We start from the raw sequence: 27,434 nt of genomic DNA, 5'->3' as shown, positions 1-27,434 counted from the left end.
TGAGAATCATGTTTATCAAATGGAAATAAACAAACTTTTTTAAGTAAAATAGTTTTAAATTAAGTCGACAGATAAGTGTATATTAAACAATACACCCTATTTGCAGAGAAAGGCTATATTCTCAGTGTTCCCGAGAATATTCTCGGGAACTTTCTCGGCAATATTCTCGGCAACTGTTCCTTTAATTTTATTTTTTTCGTCGTGAAATGTCGTTTTAATGATATGTAAGATGACAGAAATTTCTTTTTACACGCAATTAAATAATATGACTGTCATTTTTTTCGTTTTTAACACGCTTTTATTAGGGTCGTCGTGTATGTAACTAATTATGTAATGGAATCTTAGAATCTGAATTACATGCATTTCTAAGTCTTGTATCATCATGAAACTTTATGCAGATTTTTTTTTTTTTTTAATACGTATCTAGAAGATAAGAAAGAGGATATAATAACTTTATTTACAAGAAACAGAANACACACAAAACATTCAAGTTCAAATATCGTCAGAAAGGGAATACACCAGCTATGCTACGCAAAACGTCAGCGCAGACAGCGTAAACAGACACATTCTTTGCTTGTGTTGGTGGCTTCAACCCGTGCTTCAACTCTTGTTGCGCGACCTATAAAAGAACATCTAGCCTAGGCGCAAACCATCGATTTTTCTCGTCGGCCGATAGTTTAGTCGGGCAGTTGATCAGTATGGGCATGTATGGAAGTGCGCACATTACACCGATTTGATTTGGCCGATTCTTCATACAAATTAAAATCGGGCCCAACTATCGGCCAACTAAAAATCGGTGGTCTGCGACTAGTCTTAAGGTGCTCCCTCACTTGGAGCATTTGCCTGTAGTATAACTGAAGTCTGAAGCCTTAAGCTGTCAATTGCAGACTGACTACCTAATTGGTAAATGTTTATGTATATTTTGTTTGTAGTGTTAAGAATAATTAGAATAATTTTATCGTTGATTATCGCTGGTTATTGAATTAAATTGACTTCAATGGTTTTTATGGTTTATATTTAGTGATAAAAATAACAAATTATCAATTCTAACGTAAAATAAGTTAATATTTCGCTGGGACTTCTTCCAATCTTAGGGCTTGCTTGAGTCAGAGACAGCCATCGAATAGCAGCTTTTTTCAAAACTTAACAATCATCATAGTGTTATTCTGCTTCTAATATGGAAACGTCGTGCTTCGGGTTTAGGCTGTAGACGTGGAATATTGCTTTGTTGACTATGGCATCGCATATGCCTGATGTTACTCTGAAAAAATACTCCAATTTGTAGCAGAATATTCTACTCATAGAGGCAAAAGCAATGCATGAATCTCTTAAAGGTAAAGAATTAGCAAAATTAGTCGAATTTTCGGAAAGAAACGATAAAATGTAGTAAAAAGAAAAATTTTTTTTTCTTACCGTCTGCTTAGCCTCGACTTTGTGTCTGTCTCGATAACTTTGAGAAGTTGTTGATAAGTCGGAATCTCCTCTTTGGAGTAGAACATTATTTGATTTTTGAACATCTTGCTATGCAGTGCATCCCTGAAAATACATTATACATCGAAATAAGGCGAAAACATCTTAAAAAAATTAAATGTAGGTACATAGCGATGGTTACCATAATATCCCGTCGATGATTCGGATAATGTCGTTCATGGTCATGTTGTTTCCACTCGTGGTTCTTTCTCCCCCGCCCCCATAGTCGTTGAGGTCAGATGATAACAAATCATACGGCGGGGTCTGAAATATCACATTTATATTATTTCAACTTTTTAAACATCGTTCTTAATTTATTTTTCGGCAATGAGGGTTTTCGCGTATGAAAAATCCGCCAGATGGCAATACGTAGACGCATGGTCCAAATGCTGCAAGATTGGTTATTTTTAACATGACATTGACAGATATGTCAAAATCCACCAATCAGGCAGCAGTCAGACCCCACATCCACGTCCCGCCATCTAGCGGATCTTTCATACGCGAAAAACCTCATTCCAAAAATTTTACCATTTTATTACAAAATGTCCCGTTCGCTAAATGATAACGACACATAAGTATCAATATTTTAGCCGCACACTCTCGTTGCATTATTTTTGTATTGATTTACCTGTTCCCACATTTGCTTCAAAAGCATTCTAGGGTAGCCATCACGTTGTCCCTTAGATGATACTGACACTGTCATAGACAAGTAATATGGTTGTGGTTTCTCGATATCTTCCACGTATGGAGGGAAATCATTTATGCCCTAAAAGATAAAGAACAACATTAAAATCTATTAAAATACATGAACTACATGGACTGCTGAATTTTGATAATTGCTTACAGGATGAAATAATCCTTCTTCGATAATAATAAATTCCTGATTGCACTTTTCAATCTTGCTTCGTCTCAGCATTTCGTTTCTTTGATACCTCCGTCTTTCAGTCAAATCTAATATTTCACACGCCACTGTTGTTCTGTAATTGATTTTAATGTTATTTACGAAATGTTTTCTAGGTCTACTAGAAAATTTTGTGTATTCTTACGTAAACGTTGCTGGTTCTTGCAAGGTATAAACCGTCATAGTTATCCACTCGCTACATTTTGGTTGAATCACACCCCAACAAGGTGTCATCACGATGTTCAAAATATTTGCTATTCTTTCCCTAAACAAATACGCTTTATTAATACTTTGTTCTTAATGTTCATAAAGCGCTAATTCGCATTTAAGTTTGATGTTGTTATAAATGCACTTACGGCAACCAAATAAACCGCATGATATGATCAGTGTTGTTGCATAGAGCAATGATATCCCTTGACAATGAATGCGTAGGCATTGGCGGGATAGTGATATGCTCCATTGATAAGTAAATCTGCAACAACCAAGAATCCTTGACAACTATTCACTAGTTAAGACTAGTTCACCAATAACTTTATTTAATACTTACGACATCATCTCTGAAAGAAGATCTAATGACCTTTTGAATGTAGGTAGGAATGTCCAGCCTTGTCTCTACGCAATTTGGGAGACCGCCTTGTCCCGTTACCAAAATCTTGACTGTGTCATATCCGAAGGAGCAGTAGAAAATCATCTACATAGATTAACCAATATGAATGGGAGTCTAATGTGCCATCTTTACGATAGATAGAAAAGTTCTAGCTTGCCTCATAATCAATCATTTCAGTGGGCATAAAGGCGAAGGGTATGGCCAGCTTTCCCAAGGGCGGCACTTCAGCGAAGTATAGCAAACATCGTAAGACTGAATCTGGGGATATCGTGTTACCCCGTAAGAGCCGCCAAGTCGTGAACACTTCTGTAGGGTTGTAGAGCCACACGATCTGAAATCGATGTGAAGTCGTGATTTAAATTTAATCTCAGCACTTGCCATATGTTTGTCTCGAAGCGCTGGTACGAGTATAGCCCAAAAGATAAGGAGACATGTAAAGTGCCCCATAAGGGCTACCTTTTCTTTTTTATTATTTACTATATCTTGACGTTCATAAGTGCCACTTGTGGTCTAAACTGAATAAATATTTTTGATTTTGGTTTTAGCAAAGGGCCGATTGGACGAAGATGTTTGACATTGATGTGGACTTGAAAATACTTTCTTTGACCTTAATTCTTTGAGTTTTCAGTCAAGCTTTGTTTTTAATCAGTTGTTGATCTTACGGTCTCCAATTAAACGGCACACGCGGCGTATGATGACATCAGTACATTTCTATAGTAAGTTTCCGTTTATAAGAGACCACAGCCTTAAAGCGATCTTGTTAAAGGTTTAACTTACTCTGATCACTGGGTCAAGGTTATTAATAGGAACTCTTCCACAATCCAGCACAGCTAAATATTCTGTGATTCCCACTGGCCTCCTTAGGGGCGTTAGTATGCCTCTGGTATTCAAATGTGCGTACATGTTTATGTAGAGATAGATGGTCCTTTGGTTCGGCAACGTCATAATGTAACACAGTGTGTTTTGGCCCTCTAAGTGGTAGTTGAACTTTAGGTGTAGGAGGTTTGGGATTTCAGGCTGGAAAACATTATCAGACTAATTTATTCCATCTTAACAGGATGTGCCCGGTTGGTAGCGGCCTGCGTCCAGCGCCTTCCTGCTACCTTTATGATGTCGACCAGGCAACATGAAAAGCATTGGGGGAGGCCTATGTTCAGCAGTGGACGTCCTATGGCTGAGATGATGATGATGAAATAGGATTTGAGTTGTACCGTCGCATACACGTTTACCTCATTATTGTGATAGAGAGATAAAGATTTTGTATGTATCGATGGCTTGATCAGCTTGATGTGGTTGGTTTGGAAGCCAAGAGCAAAAAATAGCTAAGCAAGGATCAGGCTATCACAATTGATGTAGGCTGAGAATGATGAAATGATTATTATGTTGAAATCTTAGGTAATGAAATAGTTTAGTGATGTACCTACCGTTATCATGCCATTCAACGGTGTCAGCTCGACCAGCGGTCTGTGTATGCATTTATGTCTCATTTCATAAGTGGATATGCCAGTCTGGACTTCGATCATGTTGCAGTCGCATATTTTCTCTCTGCGCAGACTCCACGGCACTGGGGCCGTGTAAAGGCATCCCATCACGAAAATGAACTCCACTAATCCTGTTCTCACACATAAGTCAGGGGCGAAGATGTTTACTGAGAGGGGTTTGTTAGGCCGGCAATCTTCGAAAGCCTTGTTTAGTCTGTAATGGTTAATCATTATTAGAATTCTTCCATTCATCATTCTAGTTCGTTGTAAAACTTCTAAATTTTACTTACTCGTTAACGTTTACGATATTCCAAACGCAATGGTTGCTCAATATTACTGGGCATTTTACAGAAATTGTTCGTTTTACCTGTAAAAACAAAGAAGAGACTAACAGAGAGAAGAGAAGAGAGAAACAGAGCTCTACAGAAGTTGCTGAACGACAAAGCCCTTAAAACTTTCCCTATAAGTAGATGCGATCCGTACCTTGGGAGTTGGATAAATGCCATCGTACCAAATCGTGCAAATGGTTTTCTTTATGGGCTGTATTTCTTCTATCTCGTCGTGTTCAGTACGGAATAGCACCGTATATTTTATGTCAATCTGACGAGGGCCAGCTCCATCGGGAGTCACAGTCATTTTCACTTCGCAGTGGTTAGAGGGTTTCAAACTATTCTGTTCAAAATATCACGATATGTTCAGAATAAACCATGGTTTAGAACGTGCATTAGTCCAAAAAAATATGCATTACACAACCTTCTACTAGGGTAAACCACCCAATTATTGGCACTTTAAGCAGCTACTTCACAAAACCGGTAAAATTTGCATGTAAAAATATGTTTTACCAAAGAAAAAAACATTTATATTGGTCTTTTAATCTTTGCAGAATAATATAAAGTACTTATCATTAATAAATTAAATCATTTATTCAATATAGTGTACCTTTTAAAAAAATACCTCAAAATACCAGTTACTGGCATAGCCAAACCTTTTATTGGCAGTGATGATTACCTATTATTGGCACTGTTCTCGCAAGACTGAAAAATATCTGCTAGGTCTTATGTAGAGGTTTTAAAGAGATTCTTGATAGAAATAAACAAAATAAAATCCTTTGTTATAAGAAAAGTAACATTTATTTGTATAGGAACATACCATATCAGTTCAAACGCTTATATTTAAATATGGTTTTAAACTTTCCATAAACACTTTTATCAAATCTTCTTTTCTCTTCGGAAATACTTTTTTTCTACTGATTTTTATTTTATCCAGTCAACAAAAAGCTGTTCTTCCTCGTCAGTTAAAATTGTGAACGGACCGGGCTTAGAGCGATGATCAGGATGTTTCAATCTCAATTGTATAGTAGACCGTGGTACCACTTTCAAAGCCTTTCAAAGGCTTATTCCACTAATCCCGGGGATTAGTGAACTTTTTATTCATTAATCCCCGCTAACGCCAATGGAGCTTATAATGGGGATTAATGAACTTTTTAGTTTATTTTATTTTTCTTTATTCAGAAAACTACGTTAAAAAATAAAATACTAATGTAAGAATCATGTACCTTCTATTTATTATTGGATAAGAACTCACTTATTGATTATTTGTATAATCAAATTAAATTAAATTTAAGCCTGATTACAAAGCTATTAATTTACACCATTTTTATCTTGTTACATCTTGGCCCAAATTTGTATGTAATCGTTTCCATCTTCTTTTAAATGATGAATGGGGAATAACGATTCAATATCCATAGTGCTTTTGGTTAATCAGGTAAGTGTTTTTTTTTTAAGTAGGTGTAATCTTAAATTAAATTTAATTTGATAATAAAAATAATAAGTGAGTTCTTATTCAGTAATAAATAGAAGGTACATACCTGATTCTTACATGAGTATTTTATTTTTAACGTACTGGGGATTAATTAACTTTTTAGTTCATTAATCCCCATCGTAAACTCCATTGGCGTTAACGGGGTTTAATGAACAAAAAGTTCACTAATCCCCGTTGACGGGGATTGTCAACGGGGATTAGTGGAATAAGACCTTGAAAGGCTTTGAAAGTGGCTGAAAAGATAATATTTTTTATTGGCACCTTTTTAACCAATTTTTGACACCCGTGCCAATAAATGGATTTTATATAATTGGCAGTGGGCCAATATTTGGATTGGTGTATTCAAAACGTTAAAAAATATTTTAAATGCAATTTAAACTTAATTTTGAGACAAACAAGGTATAATTTTTAATAAACTCAAATTATTTTAAATACCCTTTTATTGGCATGTGTGCCAATAAAATGGATAAACAGATTTTACGCATACCAAATGTTGGCACACCACAAATATATAAAAGTTGGCGGTTAAATTATAAAATAATGTTTTAAAAAGGCAGTTAATATATTCAATAATAAGACAAAATGATTATGTATAGGGAAAACAAAATAGTTTTTGCATTTTTTTAAAAGATTATGATAGCTCTTACCTTAGTAAAAAACGAATATTTCGATTGTTTTTTTCGCACAGGTCCCGGTTTGTCAAACAAATGGTTGATGCGCCGCGATGTTTGAAAAAATAAAAAACGTGTGTAGCCAGTTGAGTAATAAATGATATTACTGTACAATTTCTACTAAAAAATATAAGGTTCGGCTACAAAAAACCTTAATTTTCTTAAAAAACTGGAGCATGCCAATAAATTGGTAGAGTGCCAATGATTGGGTGGTTTACCCTATTACAGAGAAATTTCAACTCAAAACTTACTACAGTAGAGTCTATTTCAAATCTGTCACCACTGAAGTCGTCTTCCAATCCGTCTATAAGGTGAAACAGCTTAGAGGTGAAGAAACAAGACCCGTAGTTGTATAAGGTAACTGAGAACATTAAGTTTTCTCCCACCACGATATCGTGAAGGTTTGTTGATTTCGGAAGAACCTGGAATAACGGACAGGGTAATCAGAGTCAGCAAGAATGATCAAGCCAAATTATTTCAAGCAGTCAAACTATACCCTTAAATCTGGAAGCTCAGAGAACCCTGTGATATGGATAAAGATTTCTGTCGGCTCTCCAACAGGCCTGCAAGTAGGTATTATGTATTTGATAGATGTTTTCTGACTCATGTAAATTAATCCTATTAGGAAGTACGAAAATTAACTAACCTCCCGTTAATCAAACAGACACAAGAACAGGTCACAGTCGTCTCGTAGACCTTGTTAGGAGTTTTAGGGAAGAACCACCAATGATACCGCACTATTTCTTTTGGTGGTAAAACTAATGACCCCGAGCTGTCGCCGCCCAGCCAAGGAACGCTGTTTAGTACTCGGATACTGAAATAATGATACAAGTATTAAATATGGTAACCTAGGTGATATCACCAAAGTGAAGAAGGTGGAAAAATGAATGTGATAGCTATCTGTAATGCAACTTACTGAATCTCCATCCTAGTGATGTTGTGCAAGTAGGCGGTGCAGTAATTGGTGCAGCCAGTGACGGTAGGTGGAAACTCGTACATGGCGTGGGTGGCCGGGTTGTACCCGTGGGACATCACCTCCACTTGACTGATCTCAGCATTGCCGCAGAAGCAGATACGGGCCTTATGAGGTAAGTATTAGAAGCATGTGTAGAGCCACATCACATGAGAATAAAGCCCAGTGTAGTTGCAAAATGCTCTATTAAGTACAACTACGTAAGATAATGTTCAAGTAATTAGCATAAAAAAACTCATAAGCCAATGTCAGCCATGGAGCCAATAATTGCAGAAGAACGTCGTAACGTCATAAAAAAAAACTGATTACCGTAAGCACAGCTGGTTTTACGTGCCTACCTTCTGAACTTTGTTGATGACTAGGTCCCATGTTTCATAATAATCGCCGAAAGACTTCGGTTCCAATGCGACTGATATTATTTGCCACCCTCGACTCTGAACTATTCCGCACATCGGTAAAACCACAAAATTCCTGAAAAATAACATTAATTTCGTATAATTTGACGATGTACTCGTAGATAGGAACTGTAACTGGCGTTAATTATACTCAGTACTCACGTGCTGTAAGGCGCTTCAAACTTAAAATACATAGGAATTTCAAGTTTATTAGCCAGCATAAAGTTTGTGAAAGTCGTTCTTGCTGGCACAGTGGGTGGGAGGACCACTTCTATTGGACAATCCCATTCTGTAGTCCACTCTGTACAGGGTGACCAAGTGTTCCCGATACAAGGTATACGGAACCAAGTGTGCTTAATTTTGACAGTGCTCGTGTCTTCGCTATCATCGTACCTCTTGTATTGAAAATCACCGCATATTAGATAGCCGTATACCTCATTTACTATTTTCGGCCTGAAATGTTGTTTTATAAAAACTTATGTGGTCTGGTGTTCCTACTGAATCCTAAAATTCCATGAAACGTGGAAAGAGTCTTACCTAAACCTCACAGTAAACAGTCTAGACTCGTTCGGCGGAATTACCGTGTCAATTGGATCTATTATAAAAATATTATCAGGATCTGCAACGAGAATGTGATCTAAAAATATTTTACATCTGCTTTTTGTCGGTCAAATGCGACTGCTCGTTATGTAGGCCATCTGGCCAACGAGATTGTGTAGTTGCAATTGTGTGTGACTTTGACGCATGAGAATTATCTAATTAAACATCTGAGACGTAGCCCGTAGCTCCGTACGTTTCTTCTTTATTGCTTAAACAGGAAGGTGGATTACAATTTGGTAGCTCTTGTTTTTACCACTTGGCAGTTCATTTTAGGTAGGTAAACTTAGGGTGGATTCGACCAAACAAGAGTTATTAATTTCAGAATAAATCGTCAGTTTTGATATATTTCCCATACTGAAACTGTCAATGTGCCAGTTATACCAGGAGTTAAGTAGGTATTCTCAGATAAAAGTTTGGTCGAATCGGGTCTTAAAGTAGTTGCACAAACCTGGCATCCACTGTATGTAACCCTCTTCTTGCTCATGGTTTGTAACACACAGCGTCTGCGATATATTCCTCGTGATATCAGAGACGCTGCCCATACCGAAATCCAGGTATCTTTCAAACACAGACGCCGATGGAATGTAGCTAAGCCGATTGAGACTGTTCTCCATGAGGTGAGTGAAGCGACTCTTGCGCTTCCAATTCTTCTCGAAGACATGGTCGTTGATATTGAAGAGAGGATTGCCTGGTAGGACTACTGTAGCTAGAGCGTTCAAGAAAAGCGGTTCCTGAAAATATAAACCATATTTTCGACACGATTTAAAGACCTATACCTACATTGGTCTAAATATTTATTGAAAGGTGAACCTTCTTACCTGATTCAAAACTAGGCAGACCAGTTCTCCCGTATAAATTCCGAGCGCGGTGCCAGAAAAAATTACAGTCGTCGTAATGGTTTCGTAAGCCCTGATAAGCCCACAGTTTCCGGTGGATATCTGATTGGAAACAACCAGCAAATTGGTCAGTAAGTATGTAATGAAAAGTAGGTAATTTAAACTACGAACTATTCTTTTATCTGTTATAGTTTCACTCGAACACTAATATTGCCTTGCCCGAATACCATGTCACTGAGTGACACAACTACACAAATGACAATTCTACGTACGTGATTCTTGTCTATCAGTAGGTAAGTTTAATTCGTCATCATCAGGTAACATGGGAAATACTCATGATATACAAATGACTAAGTACGACCGCGATATATTTCAATTTTAGACGATGTGGATCATTGAATCGCAAGCTGTATCACCTCATCTTCATGTGGAGTGGTTCGAATGGTTTCAATCAATGCAAATGGTGTTTATTTCGTAAAAAGTGACCTGATCTAGCATTCTAAATTTCTAACCTGGAAGTAGCCTTGTCCACCCAAAGGCAAAAGCCACTGGTACGTGGTCTCCACTGCCGATCGGTTCATTATGTTTATCACGGCCTTTCGATGTTCCGATACATTTTTACAAACTCGGAATACAAGTTTCCTTTTGCTAAGATACACCTCTGGACCTAAATTAATTGAAAACATACTTACTCAAAATAGTGTTTTTTTTATTTGGAGCTTACTTTACTTATAAACTTAGCAAAATAACTTTATTACAACTTTCCTATTTAAGTTGGACATTATAACATTTACTTCGTAGACGACCTTAATGCCACATTATGACATACTCTCCCAGTCAACATTTGGAGCCTGGAGTAAGGGTGCATTGAAGTAAGTATGGAGTTATCGGTTTATGTAGGTCAAGATAGGTAGGTACCTACTTATTCTTTAAAGATAATCTTACCAAAGCATTTTCCAACGATAGTCAGTCTATAAATACTTCCAGAAGTATCTTCTATCACGTAATAGTCTGTATACGATTGCCCAGACAACCGGGGTCTGAACAAAATCCTAACTTCTGCACTATCCCCTGGCTTTACAGGAGTTGAAGTAATCGTCAAATTAAATACACGATCGATACTATTCAAAATATACATCAAAGACACGCGGTATGATAGTACTTTCTGTAAAATATTCATTAATAAATAAATCAGAAACATTAATATTGAAAGCAATAAAATATATCACCTTTTTAAATTCATTAAAATGTAACGCTTGAGTAGGTAAATAAAACTAACATCCGATGAGTTTTCGACTACAATTATTTTCTCCGCTTCGGTATCCACACGAACAAAACCAAAATCTACAACTTTGATTGGAGAAACGCTTTCATCCGAAAAGTTCTGCATTTTTATAGTTATTTATAGGTCTGCAATCTAGAGTATGAAGTAGAAATCTCTATTCTTAGAAATAAATAATAAATACACAATCAATCAATTTTCTCCAAGAATGTTTGATTGACAGTGTAGTGAAAGCCATCACAAATATCAAAATATTTTATTCGTCCATCAGCCAGTGTTTTCTATTGAGAAATAAATGCTTCTCTGCACTGATTCGGACTGTTCAGTGACCTGTCAAAACAACCTGACAGTGACAGCTGTATATTTTTAGTCTGTGTTACTAAAGTACTAAACGTCAGTGTAAGTAAGTAATTCTTGGGAAATGCATCCGTTTGTTTTTTGTGAATTTCATTTAAATACGATGTTGTTTAGCTGATAAAAGTTTGTTTTGCTAGCTTAATAATTAAAGGTTAATTGTTTGGTGGAAGTGTATTCGATTAGTTTGTCATAAGAGATCGTGGTTGTTTTAAAAAAGGTGCTCCCATCCTCCGCAGTCGTAAGTCGTAACTCATAACTTCCTGCTTGAGATGCTACCTTTTCTATCTTTTCTACACGTGAATTAACATAATAGGATGGAGTCAGGCACGGACTGGCTTTGTGAAATTCTCCAACATGTCCAACTGGAACAGTTTTATTTACCAATCAGAGATCAGTTGCAGGTAAATAAAGTGGTTTCTAATTACATACTTTGATGCAATGGAATTTTTGTGTAATGCAGTTATGTATTTCGGTTGTAGATCACAAGATTAGCTCACTTTGACTATGTGCATGCAGAAGATTTGGAGAAAATTGGCATTAGCAAGCCAGGAGTACGTAGATTGCTAGATGCTGTGAGAAAGAAAAAGCTGCAACTCTGGAATCGCAAATTTTGGAACAAACTGTTTGGTTCGTCCTCAAGTTCGATATCTAGAGAAAAGACCGATTTAGCTTTGAAACCTGCTGCTGAAGAGGAGACAAGGACAACATGCATAATTTTAGAAAAAGATATAATGTGAGTATGAGTGAGATATTTTTATAAAAACAAATTCTGACTAGTGTACATGATTTACTTATTTAAACACACAGATTAGAGTCAAACAAAAGCTAAAGACATCATAAAATGTGAAAAAATATTACATTTTGTTACAGATTGCATAATGAACTAGGCAATGGGTCATTTGGAGTAGTAAAAAGAGGTGAATGGAAGGTTTCAAGCCAAGGGGCTCAACCTGTACCTGTAGCAGTAAAAGTATTGAAAGCAGATGCATTCTCACAGCCCGGCATTTATGATGATTTTCGGCGAGAAGTTGAGGCTATGCATAGTTTGAAGCACCCGAATTTGATCAAACTTCATGGGGTAGTGTTTCATCCTCTGATGATGGTGTGTGAGCTTGCTCCTATGGGAGCTTTATTGGACTATCTAAGAGCTCAAAATGGCAAAGTGTCATTGAACTTCATATCAAAATGGGCAGCCCAGGTGGCAGCTGGTATGGCACACCTGGAAAAAAATAGATTCCTTCACAGAGATCTGGCCTGCAGAAATATATTGCTCTCTACTTTAGAACTGGTGAGTGAATTAATTAATTATACCTGAAATTGCAACAGAGTTGCAGTAATAACAACATGTAATAATTTCATACATACAGTAACAGTACTGTTTCTTTATGTTTATTTATTTAAAACAAGGGTTGTTTACATAACTGTATTACTAACTACTTCCAATCTATAATCTAGGGTTACACCCATGTTTGAAAGAAATGTAATCTTTTACATTACAAAAAGAAATACCATCAACTGTTGTAGGTACCACTTTTTTTTGTGTGTGCAGGGCAATAAAGATTTAAAATAAATAAATCAACAGAACATCAGATGATAAACTCATATTATTTTGTAACAATATCACATAAAATATTATGCCTGCATAAGATGCCAGTGTTTGATTTGATGTGCCATTGTCTGCTGTAACATGCCATCCTTTTGTTATTACATTAACACTTCCTATACAAATAATAATCCTAATATAAAAATCAGTGATCAGACCATAACCCTCTAAAATTAGAAAAAAAAACTGTGATTTTAGCCTCATATTCTCTATGCTGACGTTTTCTCATTTGTTTCTGCCAATTTAATATGGGTGATTTCCACACGCGTGTCTTACCCGATCCGAGTTAATGCTTATAGCTTTTAAAATGTGAATAATTTATCAGGTAAAAATCGGCGACTTCGGTCTTATGCGTGCGTTACCTGACGCTGACGATTGCTACGTGATGAACGAACGGCGACGCGTTCCGTTCCCGTGGTGTGCGCCTGAGTCGCTGCGCACGCGACAGTTTTCGCACGCGTCAGATGTCTGGATGTTTGCTGTCGCGCTGTGGGAGATGTACACCTTTGGGGAGGAGCCTTGGATGGGTAAGAATATCTAGTACCTTTTACTGTCTGTAGACACATCTCATGCTAGCATTACCCGATGCTGACGATTGCTACGTGATGAACGAACGGCGTCGCGTGCCGTTCCCGTGGTGTGCGCCTGAATCGTTGCGCACGCGTCCGATGTCTGGATGTTTGCTGTCGCGCTGTGGGGAGGAGCCTTGGATGGGTAAGAATATGGCAAAAGCTACTTTTGCCCCTTGTTGAGACACATCATCGTTACCTGACGCTGACGATTGCTACGTGATGAACGAACGGCGTCGCGTGCCGTTCCCGTGGCGTGCGCCTGAATCGTTGCGCACGCGACAGTTCTCGCACGCGTCCGATGTCTGGATGTTTGCTTTTGCGCTGTGGGAGATGTACACCTTTGGGGAGGAGCCTTGGATGGGTAAGAATATCTAGTACCTTTTACTGTCTGTAGACACATCTCATGCTAGCATTACCCGATGCTGACGATTGCTACGTAATGAACGAACGGCGTCGCGTTCCGTTCCCGTGGTGTGCGCCTGAATCGTTGCGCACGCGACAGTTCTCGCACGCGTCGGATGTCTGGATGTTTGCTGTGGCTCTGTGGGAGATGTACACCTTTGGGGAAGAACCTTGGATGGGTAAGAATATGGCAAAAGCTACTTTTGCCCCTTGTTGAGACACATCATCGTTACCTGACGCTGACGATTGCTACGTGATGAACGAACGACGTCGTTCCCGTGGTGTGCGCCTGAGTCGTTGCGCACGCGACAGTTCTCGCACGCGTCAGATATCTGGATGTTTGCTGTGGCTCTGTGGGAGATGTACACCTTTGGGGAGGAGCCTTGGATGGGTAAGAATATGGCAAAATGTACTTTTGCCCCTTGTTGAGACACATCATCGTTACCTGACGCTGACGATTGCTACATGATGAACGAACGGCGTCGCGTGCTGTTCCCGTGGTGTGCGCCTGAATCGTTGCGCACGCGACAGTTCTCGCACGAAGTTTTCTGTCGCGCTGTGGGAGATGTACACCTTTGGGGAGGAGCCTTGGATGGGTAAGAATATCTAGTACCTTTTACTGTCTGTAGACACATCTCATGCTAGCATTACCCGATGCTGACGATTGCTACGTGATGAACGGACGGCGACGCGTACCGTTCCCGTGGTGTGCGCCTGAATCGTTGCGCACGCGTCCGATGTCTGGATGTTTGCTGTCGCGCTGTGGGGAGGAGCCTTGGATGGGTAAGAATATAGCAAAAGCTACTTTTGCCCCTTGTTAAGACACATCATCGTTGCCTGACGCTGACGATTGCTACGTGATGAACGAACGGCGTCGCGTTCCGTTCCCGTGGTGTGCGCCTGAATCGTTGCGCACGCGACAGTTTTCGCACGCGTCAGATGTCTGGATGTTTGCTGTGGCTCTGTGGGAGATGTACACCTTTGGGGAGGAGCCTTGGATGGGTAAGAAAATAGCAAAATGTACTTTTGCCCATTGTAGAGACATCTCATGCGAGCAGTACCATTACTATGTGTTAGCAGCAGATGATGGCTCTGAAGTAATATTGAAGAGTTGTAAGTATGCTCCGAACAAATACAAGATAATTTTAGGTTCCCTAACAAGTGACTCGCCATGATCTAAAGAAGCTGATTCCTTTCATTTCAAGTTGTAGCGGCGACAAGCTATTCTATTAAAAACATAATTTTGAATCGCGCCAAATAGCGCTTTGTCGCATAAAGTAAAAAACTGTACTGATTTTATCAAAAATATTTTCACAGTCTTATCACATGGCTAAAAGGTTCACTGTATTCTACAAGCGTGTAGCCTTCAGATTTCATTTCGAATAGTTTTCCTTTAGTTGAAGGTTACTGATTTACTGATGAGCGATTAGGTACCTACTCATTTATGTATTTTTTCCCTAAACTGTGTTATAAAAATATGCAATTTTGATTGTATTACTGTAACACTGACAAGTGTTACACAAAATTCAATGTTTCACTTGACCTCCTTCGGGCTTGTATGGTCAGAGATACTTCGGCGAATAATGCGCGAAGGCCAGGCAATGACCGCACCTAATATGTGCACTTCCGATCTCGTAAAAGATTTAATATGTATCACAATAGCACCTTAATTCAAGTGATTTATTTTATGGTTCTATTTATAAAAAACACTGACAATTTATAAAGATTTCATTGACCTTGACCTGTTGCATGTTCAAGTTCACTAAAATAAATTAAATATGTAGGTTGATTTACATTTCCAGTGGTACCAAATATTCATTTCCTTTTAATTTATGTTGTCTTTTTTACTTTTGTATGGCCTGAGCATAATTAATTAGACTTGCTTAAGTTGCTTAATTGAAGTCTGTAATACTTTCATGATGAGGCCGATTTCAAAAAATATAATCTATCTGCACACTAAAGAAGTTGATATTTTTTTAAAATTAATATTAACACGCGAATCTTCGGCTAGCAGTCATTTGACTATACGAAATTAGTCCTTAATAACACAACGTTTCTTTCTACGCAGGGTTGAACGGCTCAGAGATCCTGCGCCTCATAATGCGCGAGGGTCAACGGCTAAGAGCGCCCAACGCCTGCCCGCCCGATGTCTATATGCTCATGATGCAGTGCTGGGACCTCAACCCTAAGGAGAGGCCGACTTTCGCCGGCATCATGCGGTATATGGACACGAATAAGTCTGAGACGGCCATTGCAGCTCTTAGGTGAGTACAGACAACAGCACTATTGTGCTTTGTGTAGATCTTATTAGATCTGCACGCTTAGGGTGTAGTGCTGGGACCTCAACCCTAAGGAGAGGCCGACTTTCGCTGGCATCATGCGGTATATGGACACCAACAAGTCTGAAACGGCCATCGCGGCGCTTAGGTAAGTACAGATAATAGCACTATTGTGCTTAATGTAGGTAGACCTTATAAGATCTACAAGACTACATGCTAATGATGCAGTGCTGGGACCTCAACCCTAAGGAGAGGCCGACTTTCGCTGGCATCATGCGGTATATGGACACCAACAAGTCTGAAACGGCCATCGCGGCGCTTAGGTAAGTACAGATAATAGCACTATTGTGCTTAATGTAGGTAGACCTTATAAGATCTACAAGACTACATGCTAATGATGCAGTGCTGGGACCTCAACCCTAAGGAGAGGCCGACTTTCGCTGGCATCATGCGGTATATGGACACCAACAAGTCTGAAACGGCCATCGCGGCGCTTAGGTAAGTACAGATAATAGCACTATTGTGCTTAATGTAGGTAGACCTTATAAGATCTACAAGACTACATGCTAATGATGCAGTGCTGGGACCTCAACCCTAAGGAGAGGCCGACTTTCGCCGGCATCATGCGGTATATGGACACCAACAAGTCTGAAACGGCCATCGCGGCGCTTAGGTAAGTGCAGACTACAGCACATTATGGTCTACGAGCTTATGATGCAGTGCTGGGACCTCAACCCTAAGGAGAGGCCGACTTTCGCTGGCATCATGCGGTATATCGACACCAACAAGTCTGAAACGGCCATCGCGGCGCTTAGGTGAGTACAGACAACAGCACTATTGTGCTTAATATAGACCTTATAACATCTACATGACTACATGCTAATGATGCAGAGCTGGGATCTTAACCCTAAGGAGAGGCCGACTTTCGCTGGCATCATGCGGTATATGGACACCAATAAGTCTGAGACGGCCATCGCGGCGCTTAGGTAAGTGCAGACTACAGCACATTATGGTCTACATGCTTATGATGCAGTGCTGAGACCTCAACCCTAAGGAGAGGCCGACTTTCGCCGGTATCATGCGGTATATGGATACCAATAAGTCTGAGACGGCCATTGACGCATCTTATACAGTTGTAATAGTTACTATTTTGCAATGAAAATGTGTAATAGCCCTATATACCTACATTGTATAAATCGTTTCATCCACGAAGACGCGCCACCCAATTTTTGGTCGAGAAAAGCGCGGGGTGCGCGGAGTTTGATCCGAGCAATCCGAGCATCGTTATTGTAGTGTGCGTGTGCACTCATGGATAATTTAGCATGTACCGATAACACTCAACCATTAGCGGCAGAGTGGTGGGGCGCGTCTTCGTGGATGAAACGATTTATACCATAATACATTTGATCTCATGATTGATTTGTAATTGACAAGTGTGCCTTGTCATGTATGGTTCATAAACAAATTGGCTATTTATTTCGCTTTTAAAAATCGATTCTACAATTTATATTGGCCTTAATGATATTAATTTTTTTCTAATTATTTGCAGTTAAATTATAATGAAGATAACATTTTAATCCAATGTTCTCTTTGTTATCATAATGTCAATAATTATTACTATACTATTATGTCAATTATGTGCGTGCATTTAATTGCCGATATCATTACATAATCTAATTATTTATGAATGCCGACTCTTGTTTTGTTATGAAATGCTAAAATATCGTGTAGAAAGCAAAAACGATTCGCGTTTTCCAGTAATTTCATGGTTATTAACATTTGTAGTAAAATACCGCGCTTTCGATTAATTATCTGTCGTGATCATGATGATAAATGTTCAAATGAAGTAATTAGTATATTTTATAGTCTTTTTTAGCAATTTTATTGTTTTACAGTTACCGAAGACAAGGTCAAATGACCATAGAGTCAGGAGACGCGATAGTTCTCATAGACAAGAGACAAGAGCTGCACTGGTGGAAAGGGCAGAACCAACGGACATTGGAAGTCGGACTTTTTCCCAGGTAAAATAATTACTCATATCCAAATAAAAATAAACCATATCTGAATTTTGTGGGCAAAATATTTATGTAATTTACAGGGAAAATTATTATGGAAGGAGGAAAATAATCCAATCCAATTAGTGGTTTCGGTATTTCTCACATAATCAGCAGCCACTAAATACATATACCGCAATATTATCAATTTTTGAATAAACATACACTTCGAATACCACACATTTATGATTTTGTTTTATGAACAATAAACATGCACATCGTATTGCGGTATAGTTTATTAGTAGCTATTAAAATAAATGTTTTTCATGCTAATTATTACGTTACAGCACTTTAGTGGCGTCAGGGAAGAGCAAGCACACTCCGACGAGCAAAAAGCCACAAACGGACTCTCCCGTGCGTAAAGGTTCGTATTTTTTGGAAACTCTAGTCATAATAACTGAAAAATGGTAGTATTAACCCTGGGAATATATTTTTTTAGTAACATTGTCTATGCGACCTTAAAACGAGACATTGAAAACGATACATGTCTTTATTTATTAGCTAAGCCCTAAGCTAAAGATTATACTATGTTTACTAGAGTTAGTTAACATTGTTACAAGAACTATACTGCAATAATCGTCACCATTATTATGCAAGGGTATCGTCCGTGTTCCTTTTACAGCAATCGTAAACCTCATAGGCGAGTACGCAATTGCTTTTACTTTCATTGGTTAAGAGTCTTCAATGCTAATTGTAATTACCGCTAGTATAGTCAGTGTCAAATGTTATGACATCGTAATTTGAAGTCTTAATGTCAAAGAGTAATAAGCTTTATCGCGTCTAATTAGAATACACATTAAAAAAATTGCTTGTCTTAAAATAACTAATATACGTAACATAAAAACAATTGACATGTCATGTTATGTTAGTTTCAAGTTTGAGCCATAAAAACAGTAACAAGGATTCTTACAAGACTTCACCTTGTTGGTGGTATTCGTGTACAATGTTTCAAAACAATACACGTGATAATACAAACATGTAAATAACGCTTCTTGCTATTAGACAACGTCTAGTATTCTAGTAGAATGAGTACGCACGCTCATACAAATGGATATGGACTTAGAAGCAGAGTGTTATTACAAATTACCGCATAAAGGTTTAATAACTTAAACTCGAGTAAATGCAAGCTAAAAAGTCACCATAACCATGCGAATTTCAATCTTAATCCTTATATTTACTATGGAATTACAGCATTTACAGCGTCACTTTGGCTTGGCATTGAGTGCCGCTAATCTTGTAAATAGATGTGTTATCGATAGCGTACAGTGACTAATTGAGTTATATGGTCTCCTGAATAAATATGGCGGGCCTGCTTGAATATGTATGGCGTCATACAATGGGCACGACTGTGACGTGAACGTGATATCCCACACATGCTTTACATAAGTAAACATTGCTTGCAATCCTTAGGCTGGGTTTCCACCATGAGGAAAAATGAATATGAGACACATGGATTTTCTTAGAGTAAAGGAAGTATTACAGAGTGGGTAATAAGTGATATGTTTGATCTTATAAGTGAAAAAAAAAGTGTTTATTAACTCACTTTTTCAAAAAATTCAAATCAGTGGCTCGTAAACTGTTTAAACGAATCCGGTAACACAGATTACCACTTTTGCACCTCTAGTTCTCCTTTTTGGTTGATAGTTTGCATCCATAGCTTTAAACAAAGATCCATCTTCTAAGATTCTACTAAGATTCAATGAAAATACAAGCGAAACTCTGTGGATATCATATAAGTCCCATGCTATGAAGTGTAGTAAATACCTCGTGTAAAAGCAGCCTTAATGTATGTATGGTGTCAATCGGTTCACAACAGTCACAGCACTCGCAGCCTTTTAAGACATGATGATATCATCAACGTAAAGTTGATCCACTTGGAAGACACCAAAAATGAAAAATTGCGTCACTTTTTAGGGTTTAAAAAGTAAGCATGATTTTGAATCAAAGTATTTTTGACGATTAAGTTTTGGTCATGAAATTGAAAATAAACACAAAGTAAAATACGCACTTACTATGTAAATTAGAAAAATTCCCAAGATACTTAATACACATATTTAATATTATAAATTCATGAAACTGTAAGACAATGCAAGGCCTTTTTGAAGACAAATATTATGTGTTATGTTCGTAATTTTATTTTCATAACATTTTTCATAAAAAATAGAAATGGCGTGACGCGACCCCTGAAATATTTTGTATTATCGTTAACAAACAGATGACTATGTTGACATTGTGTTTCTCTCAGATAAAGATTAAGTGCAGATAACATTCACATGAATCACTGTGATTTATAATTTTTCCATTATAAACAAACAATATGTAGTTGTTATTCTCCCATAGATTTTAAATGGCAAAAAGAACCTTCAACGGCACTAGCTCATGAACTAAATTGAATAATTTTAAAGCTACTAAAATTAATGTTTACAGCAAATTAAAAACTAACTGCTGAGGCATGGAAGCGGCACGGGAAGGGTGACATTGACATATAACTTGACATAGCATGCAAATCTGAAGTCTCACTGAATTTTGACGTCTCAAAGTTCATCGCCATAAACCAAAGAAGAAGAAGACGTCTCAAAAACACCCTCTCGTGCCGCTCCTATATCTCAGGCACCGACTGAGTTAAGCGTTAAACCAGGCCTGTTCATCTCCGCGATTTTACATCGAAAACAAAACACGCACGATGGCCCACCTACAGGATACTATTCGACAAGGCCTCACATACTATTACGAGCGAACATTGACTCACGCACGCGTATTCTTGTGTATGATGGAAGAAAATAAAGAAAATGTTGTACTAAATACTGTGCAGTATTTAACTGCCTAAATAATAATAAAAACACAGAATGTACTTTTTTAAGTTGCCTCAAGACACTGAGAGGTAAATAAGTAGTTAATATTATTCATGATAATTCATGCTAAATCATGTATTTCCTCCGCCATTTTCCGCAGTTTGGCACCTCACGTCACATCATTTTACCGAAGTCAGCCCTATAGCTTCGGCGCAGTGCCGATCACTGACGTTTGTCAACAAAATGGTGCTTGACTCTTGAGACAGGCTAAATTACACCATATTGTTAATGACATTGAGCTTACATTTTTTTAAATACCTTCGCGAAGTAAAACTTCTGTACGTAGTACTTATTATTATTCTGTGGTTAAACCCTCAAATTCAATTCATTAAACTCAATTTGTACCTAAATGAATTAATTTACTATCCATTTGAAACGAAAGTCTCATGTTTACAGCATCAACAAATTCAACAGCATCAATAACACCCAACGGTTCGTCGGACGACTTGGAGGTGGTCTTACGCAAGCGGCGCACAATCGAATCCACGCAGCCTTCTTCGACGCGCGGCGGCAACACTGGGAGCAAACACTTCAACTACAATAAGCTGGTCAACGATAGAGCGCTTGGAGGGTTAAGACTGACACGCTCTGCCAGAGATGCGTACTCTAGGAGTTTGAACCAAGGTTAGTTTCAGTTAGTTAGGTAGGATATAAGACTGCTTATGACGCGCGTCGGTAACACTGGCAGCAAACACTTCAACTACAACAAACTGGTCAACGATAGAGCGCTTGGAGGGTTAAGACTGACACGCTCTGCGAGAGATGCGTACTCTAGGAGTTTGAACCAAGGTTAGTTTCAGTTAGTAGTATTAAAGGCTGGTCGATCTATTCTCATAAATAAAACACTGGATACTCATCTTTCACAATATATTGCCTTATTTTAGTTACAATTCATCACTTAGCACAAAAGCGCGCGGAGTCGTCTCCGCGCGTCCCTCTATTCTGACGTTTGATTCTCGTGTGACATTGACGTATTGTCAATGTCACTATGACAGCATCTCATTGGCTATAACGATACCGCTATTTTAACGTTTTATATTTTTCACAATTAACAGTAGTTAGCTAACTACTGTTAGTTAGGTAGGATATAAGACTGCTTATGACGCCCTGTGGTAACACTGGGGGCAAACACTTGGACTACAACAAGTTGGTCAATGATAGAGCGCTTGGAGGGTTAGGGCTGACGCGTTCTGCTAGGGACGCGTACTCCAGGAGTTTGAATTAAGGTTAGTTTTAGTTGACTAGACTCAGAGTATGCTAGCTTATGATGCGCGGTGGCAACATTGTGAGCAAACACTTCAACTACCTACCATAAATTAACTGGTGAACAATAGGGCGCATTAAGGGTTATGGCGCGCAATGTGAGGGATGCGTACTGTAGGAGTTTGAGCTAAGGTTAGTTTTAGATAGCTAGATGACTGCTGTGGGAAAAACTGGGAGCAAATTGCAACAAAACTGGGTAACGATTAGGTGTTCGGGGGCCCACCTTCACGTAATTTAACCTATTGTTCCTAATTTATCGAATCCGTTTTCTTACAATTTTCAGACGGTATTTGCTCATAAGTTTATGTGCAGTTGCTGTACGTGGTCGTCCAATTCACACTTTTATTGCGAGAATGGAAATACATAAATAAGTTACGATAAAGCTGTCTCATCGGAACAATCCATTCCATTCTATTGTTGTGTTTCTTGCGATTGCTAGTTTTATGTAGCGTAAAATAAAATAAAACTGTAAATATTATGATTTTTGTTGACATTATAATTAATATGAAATATTTTTATCATTTCAGTCAAAGAAGATCTTTTAATTGATTTGGATCTTCCGCCATCTACGAAACTGTCATCACCCACGAAGAAACCTGTGAGCCAGAACGTGTCCTTATTGGACGAGCCTATTGATGTTCCCGAAATAGGTAACATAGCCCTTTACAAGTCATTATGTAATAACTTTTTATATATTTTTTTTACTCAATTACCATTTTTTCCGTTACAGGTCACGAAGCCAGTTGGGGTGAGCCAAGCATCGAAAGTCTTCCGTGCTATACCTCCAGCCAAAGCGGGCCTCACTGCCCGAATCTCTACGGTGCTAAGTCCTTAGATAACCTAGCCCTGCCTAGCAGCAGCCATCTGTCCCTAGCGCAGCCCGATCCCTTCGACACCTCACAGTTCTGGCCCGCGCAAGGTACCAGCAGACCAAACTACGATAGACATCCCTACACCAACCAAACCGCCAACGAATCTCAACGATACTCAACCAATAGCTTTACGACATCGTCCACCTCAGATAGCACCAACATTTATAACAACATGACGTCCAACAACAGAAACAACTCTCTCCCAAACACGTCCGCATACGGGACCATTCCCGGTACGTATGCGAACAGCAACGCTCTCTCTCTAGAAAGAAACGTCAACGAATCAACCGTCGTCTCGTCCTTAGCGGATATGTCGCTGGACGACCGAATCTCCGAATCCTTGAATCTCAGATCTAAGAACACAAACAGTGAAAACATTTACTCGAATAGCGACGTGTACGCCGACGCGCGATCTACGTCCGTTACTGGCGCCAGTAACGCGGCCAACGATAGGTACAAAGACATTCCCATCTACAACAACTTCGAGATGAATCCCGCTCAGGAGACGTTCATCCTGGAGACGAAGGACTACTACACGAAGCTGTCGACGCCGACCGGCGCGAAGACGAGAAACGACTACGAGAAAAACATTTACGTGCCGAAGTACGAAGACGAGGTTGAAAAACTGCAGAATTTCAGCGATTCGATGGAGAATTCGAAGAATTACTCCGCATTAAAATATCAGAACGTAGATTACAGTAATTATGCAGCGTATGGAGGCAACTATGGGGGCAGTGTTGCGTCTACCTCCCGAGGTGAGGTGACCTACGATGAAGTGAACGACACCGCGAGCAACTTCTACAGCGAGATCGGGGAAGCGAGCAACCAAGGCATTTACAGTAGAAATATGAATTCTAGTTTGTACGACGAAGTGTACGAAGAATCAGTACCGAGACCGCATCGCCCAGCTCCGCCGTGCCCCTCGAAACCAAAATAGTATAATCTAAATCAGTTTCAATATTAGTGTGATGATTTTAGTGCAAAAATGGTTACCTAAATTTTGTAATTTTTGTGCCTTTTAACGCATATTTGCCGTTTGCAGTGAGATTTTAATTCTATAGTTATGAAAGCATTATTGCAACATTAGCAAACATTACCATTTTCAAATTTTTACTTTGATTTTTTGACGTATTATTGGTAGTTTAGTTAGCAATTTAGACTGCGTTTTACAAGACTTATTTGCCTCGAATTTTGGCTTATTAATTTTAGTTAAAAGTCATGGCGAAACCAGTGCTGGTGGTTTAATTTTGTGATATTATAAACCTACTTAAAAAAGGAGGTTCTCAATTTGACGCGTAATAATAATTAGGTAAATATTGTTTAACAATATGCATATTGATGTTCTTTTCGAATTTTCAGCTATTTCGTATATGACGTATTTTGTGTAATGCTTGATTAGTTTTATCATATTTTGTTTAGTCTAAGTCAAAATAAGCAATTTTTACATTATTTACTAAATTAAGGTTTATTTAAAGTTTAACTGATTTACACAAACTCGAATCTTTAGTGCTAATATAAATAATAGAATAGTAAAAGATACTCGGTCAAACATCACATGGTGCCTCGTTATTTTGTACCTGTTAGATTAATTATGTGCTCAGTCAATATTCTTCATCACATTTATGGCCGAAACCCACCGGAGCTGTCATCATCATCATCATCACTTCAGCCAATGATAGTGCACTGCCGAAGAAGCTCCAAAGAGCGAGATATTTCTCTTAACCCTGGGCTATACATATCACGATAACCCATAGAAACGTGCTATCGATGTGTGTAGCCAAGTATCCCCGTATACCTACTACAGATCCGGTGCGTTACGAGTCCTAATAAGAATTGTAATAAATCCACCATCAATGCAATTTTTTTATCTTGCCCGACTTGCGTAACAAAAATGTATAAATGTATATAGATTTGATTAACACTTTCATAACACTATGTTTAAAGTTGATATTGTTAACATATTTTACTACACATAATTGAATATGCAAGTATGTATGTATATATTTTTGTATTATTAATAAATGGATGGATAAACAATTCTAAAGGTAAGCAAACGGTCATTCGCTTTTTGTGCTAAATGTACATAAGGGCTTATGATAATTATCTCTACGTAAAGTCATATCACTTACATTTTTCGTATTTTATTATTGTTCACTTATTTTTGTCGTGCACTAGTGAAAGAGACAGCGCTCTATGAGCTCGTTCTGTAATGTTAAATGTCTCTTTCTAAGTTTCTTTGTAACATTTTTAAGATGTTTCGGATATTATGGCTGCTTATTTACATACCTTTTTTACTTCTCTTGAGTGTTAGGTTTAGTTATTTAAAAAACTCAGTGCTTTTACATTATGTAATAATACTTTTTAAGTTTTGTCGAACATATCACTTAGATTTTTTTATAGGTATGGTAAATTAAACGAATTGGTGAAACCACCCAGCTGTGCAAACAGGTAAATATGGCAATTGAACAAACCTTTTATCATTTACTTATGTTTTATGGTTTATTGTGTTTTATTCTAAACTTAATTATATTGCTGGCCACCCTGTAATTTTAATCGTCATTGCTGACAAAAGTTACACACGCGAATTTTTATGGAAATGTATAAAAGGGTGTACAGCACTCGTGTAGCGTTTATTAGAAAACAAACTGTTATGATTATTGATGATTGTTATGATTATTATGGAAAGTCTACATATTCAAAGATGTCCAAAATATTTAGATCTACCTGAGGTTGAATTGAATCTATTCTCCTATATCGTTTCATAGGACTTTATGTCCAATCTTTCTTGTTCTACATACAACAGAAGAACATAATGTCAGTCATTTTATAAATTGTCCAATTTTATTCTACAGTAATGTAGCAATTGAATCACCGGCCGTTAGTCTGTGAAATCCGTTATCCCAACGATATAATCATGCCAGCAATATTGATTAAGAAACAAAATTTGTGTTATGTAATAAGCCACTTTACTGACAAAAATATTCAGAACATGTAAAAATGTACAGTCCTAAGATTTACATGTATGATATTATTTATATGGAGATATTAAAACTCTTGTTTGCAAAAAGTTATTTTTCTTACTAAGAACCTCCGGGGTTGCAGTAGCTAGATTACAGTCCACTTTCCCTAGGATACCGTCTTCAGTACGCGATGACAGCACAATTATCAATATTTTACAGTTTGGACCACTGAAAACCAAGTTCTCTTTTTCTTCAGTCGACTAAAACAAATGTATTCTACACATTTTTTATGAAATGTTTCATTCGTAATCGTAATACAATAGGCATGCGGCACTTCAATTATGGTAATTTCAAGACGCGTGTGGGTGTTATACTTTTCGACTAAAGAGGGAATAAAAAAGGTCCTAACCACAAAAAAATTATACCTACTGAAATGTATGAAATATGCACATGATCATGATTTTCACACGACAATAAGTGGATGTGTCAGAAGCAGAAAATTCGATTGATTTTACTGTTTGAATTGAATTTGAAACAAATGGTATCGATTTGTTGAACTAATTCGTTTTTGTCAACAGATCTCATATTACACAACTATCCGTATTTCGTAAACAGATTTGTCGACACTAACTAAAACATCGTTTTTCATCCAGCCGTTAAAGTTTATCGCTGGCAGAAATGGCAGACTGTTCTTCAATTTTTCAACAGACGTTTTTTGGGTATTAGGTATTATCGTAAATGAGGCAGTCAAGTTTGCAGGTAAGTACTTATCTAAGTTATTACCTACTTACAAATGTAGATACCCAACTGAAAACAAACCATCCGTGTTCATTCATGAATTTAATTCACCGTACACCGTTATTTAATTATTTTCCGCAATAAATATCTAAGTAAGGTACGGTTAGGTGCGATTTCCTCTACACTTGTAAATAATTTTGCTGTTGATACCGCGGCGTAATTAATTAATTCAAAAGTTGCGACTATGTTCCTGAAAAAGTACCTATCTATACCTCACTTATTTATTATTAAAAAACGGTATTGAATAAATATCAATTTATCAGAAATGTTTCACGGAGTGTCACCTAGCTAGTTGGCAACGGGCCACGAATGGAGAGGTAGGTAACAAAAACTACCGGTGCCAACAAACAAACGCTAGCCTGAAGAAATTCTGAATACTTTATTA

General features: G+C 38.0%; 2 protein-coding genes across 2 annotated transcripts; one reads left to right on the top strand and one right to left on the bottom strand.

Annotated features, from left to right (window-relative positions):
• Window positions 1–479: 479 nt before the first annotated feature.
• Window positions 480–11,171, bottom strand: LOC114360327 (cilia- and flagella-associated protein 65). Its single transcript, XM_028315007.1, has 25 exons — window positions 11,035–11,171; window positions 10,701–10,920; window positions 10,268–10,422; window positions 9,738–9,857; window positions 9,368–9,650; window positions 8,857–8,938; window positions 8,482–8,772; window positions 8,263–8,395; window positions 7,868–8,031; window positions 7,598–7,765; window positions 7,448–7,514; window positions 7,203–7,373; window positions 4,943–5,131; window positions 4,750–4,826; window positions 4,403–4,673; window positions 3,756–3,995; window positions 3,136–3,309; window positions 2,919–3,062; window positions 2,728–2,843; window positions 2,517–2,636; window positions 2,315–2,447; window positions 2,099–2,236; window positions 1,613–1,734; window positions 1,414–1,536; window positions 480–1,261 (listed from the first exon to the last, which is right to left on the bottom strand). Exons 1-25 carry the CDS (start codon window positions 11,143–11,145, stop codon window positions 1,162–1,164), a joined length of 3,912 nt encoding a protein of 1,303 aa, XP_028170808.1. The 5' UTR covers window positions 11,146–11,171; the 3' UTR covers window positions 480–1,161.
• Window positions 11,172–11,432: 261 nt separating this feature from the next.
• Ack (activated Cdc42 kinase) lies at window positions 11,433–26,081 on the top strand. The gene is made up of 10 exons (XM_028314926.1): window positions 11,433–11,795; window positions 11,874–12,127; window positions 12,265–12,682; window positions 13,323–13,524; window positions 16,040–16,235; window positions 18,146–18,271; window positions 18,592–18,668; window positions 21,553–21,780; window positions 22,947–23,069; window positions 23,150–26,081. Exons 1-10 carry the CDS (start codon window positions 11,709–11,711, stop codon window positions 24,226–24,228), a joined length of 2,790 nt encoding a protein of 929 aa, XP_028170727.1. The 5' UTR covers window positions 11,433–11,708; the 3' UTR covers window positions 24,229–26,081.
• Window positions 26,082–27,434: the final 1,353 nt, after the last annotated feature.

Source organism: Ostrinia furnacalis, unplaced genomic scaffold (assembly GCF_004193835.3).
Source record: "Ostrinia furnacalis isolate ACB-3 unplaced genomic scaffold, ASM419383v2 OfSCF4936, whole genome shotgun sequence".
Lineage (NCBI taxonomy): Eukaryota > Metazoa > Arthropoda > Insecta > Lepidoptera > Crambidae > Ostrinia > Ostrinia furnacalis.
This window is presented reverse-complemented; position numbering and strand designations above follow the sequence as displayed.

Coding starts and splice junctions, on each gene's coding strand:
- LOC114360327 (XM_028315007.1), bottom strand. CDS start 11,145: ATGCAGAACTTTTCGGATGAAAGCGTTTCTCCAATCAAAGTTGTAGAT. Junction 2,448..2,516: donor CAAGAACCAGCAACGTTTAC/GTAAGAATACAC, acceptor AATCAATTACAG/AACAACAGTGGCGTGTGAAA. Junction 1,735..2,098: donor TGAAGCAAATGTGGGAACAG/GTAAATCAATAC, acceptor GTGATATTTCAG/ACCCCGCCGTATGATTTGTT.
- Ack (XM_028314926.1), top strand. CDS start 11,709: ATGGAGTCAGGCACGGACTGGCTTTGTGAAATTCTCCAACATGTCCAA. Junction 18,669..21,552: donor GGACTCTCCCGTGCGTAAAG/GTTCGTATTTTT, acceptor TCATGTTTACAG/CATCAACAAATTCAACAGCA. Junction 21,781..22,946: donor CTCTAGGAGTTTGAACCAAG/GTTAGTTTCAGT, acceptor TTATCATTTCAG/TCAAAGAAGATCTTTTAATT.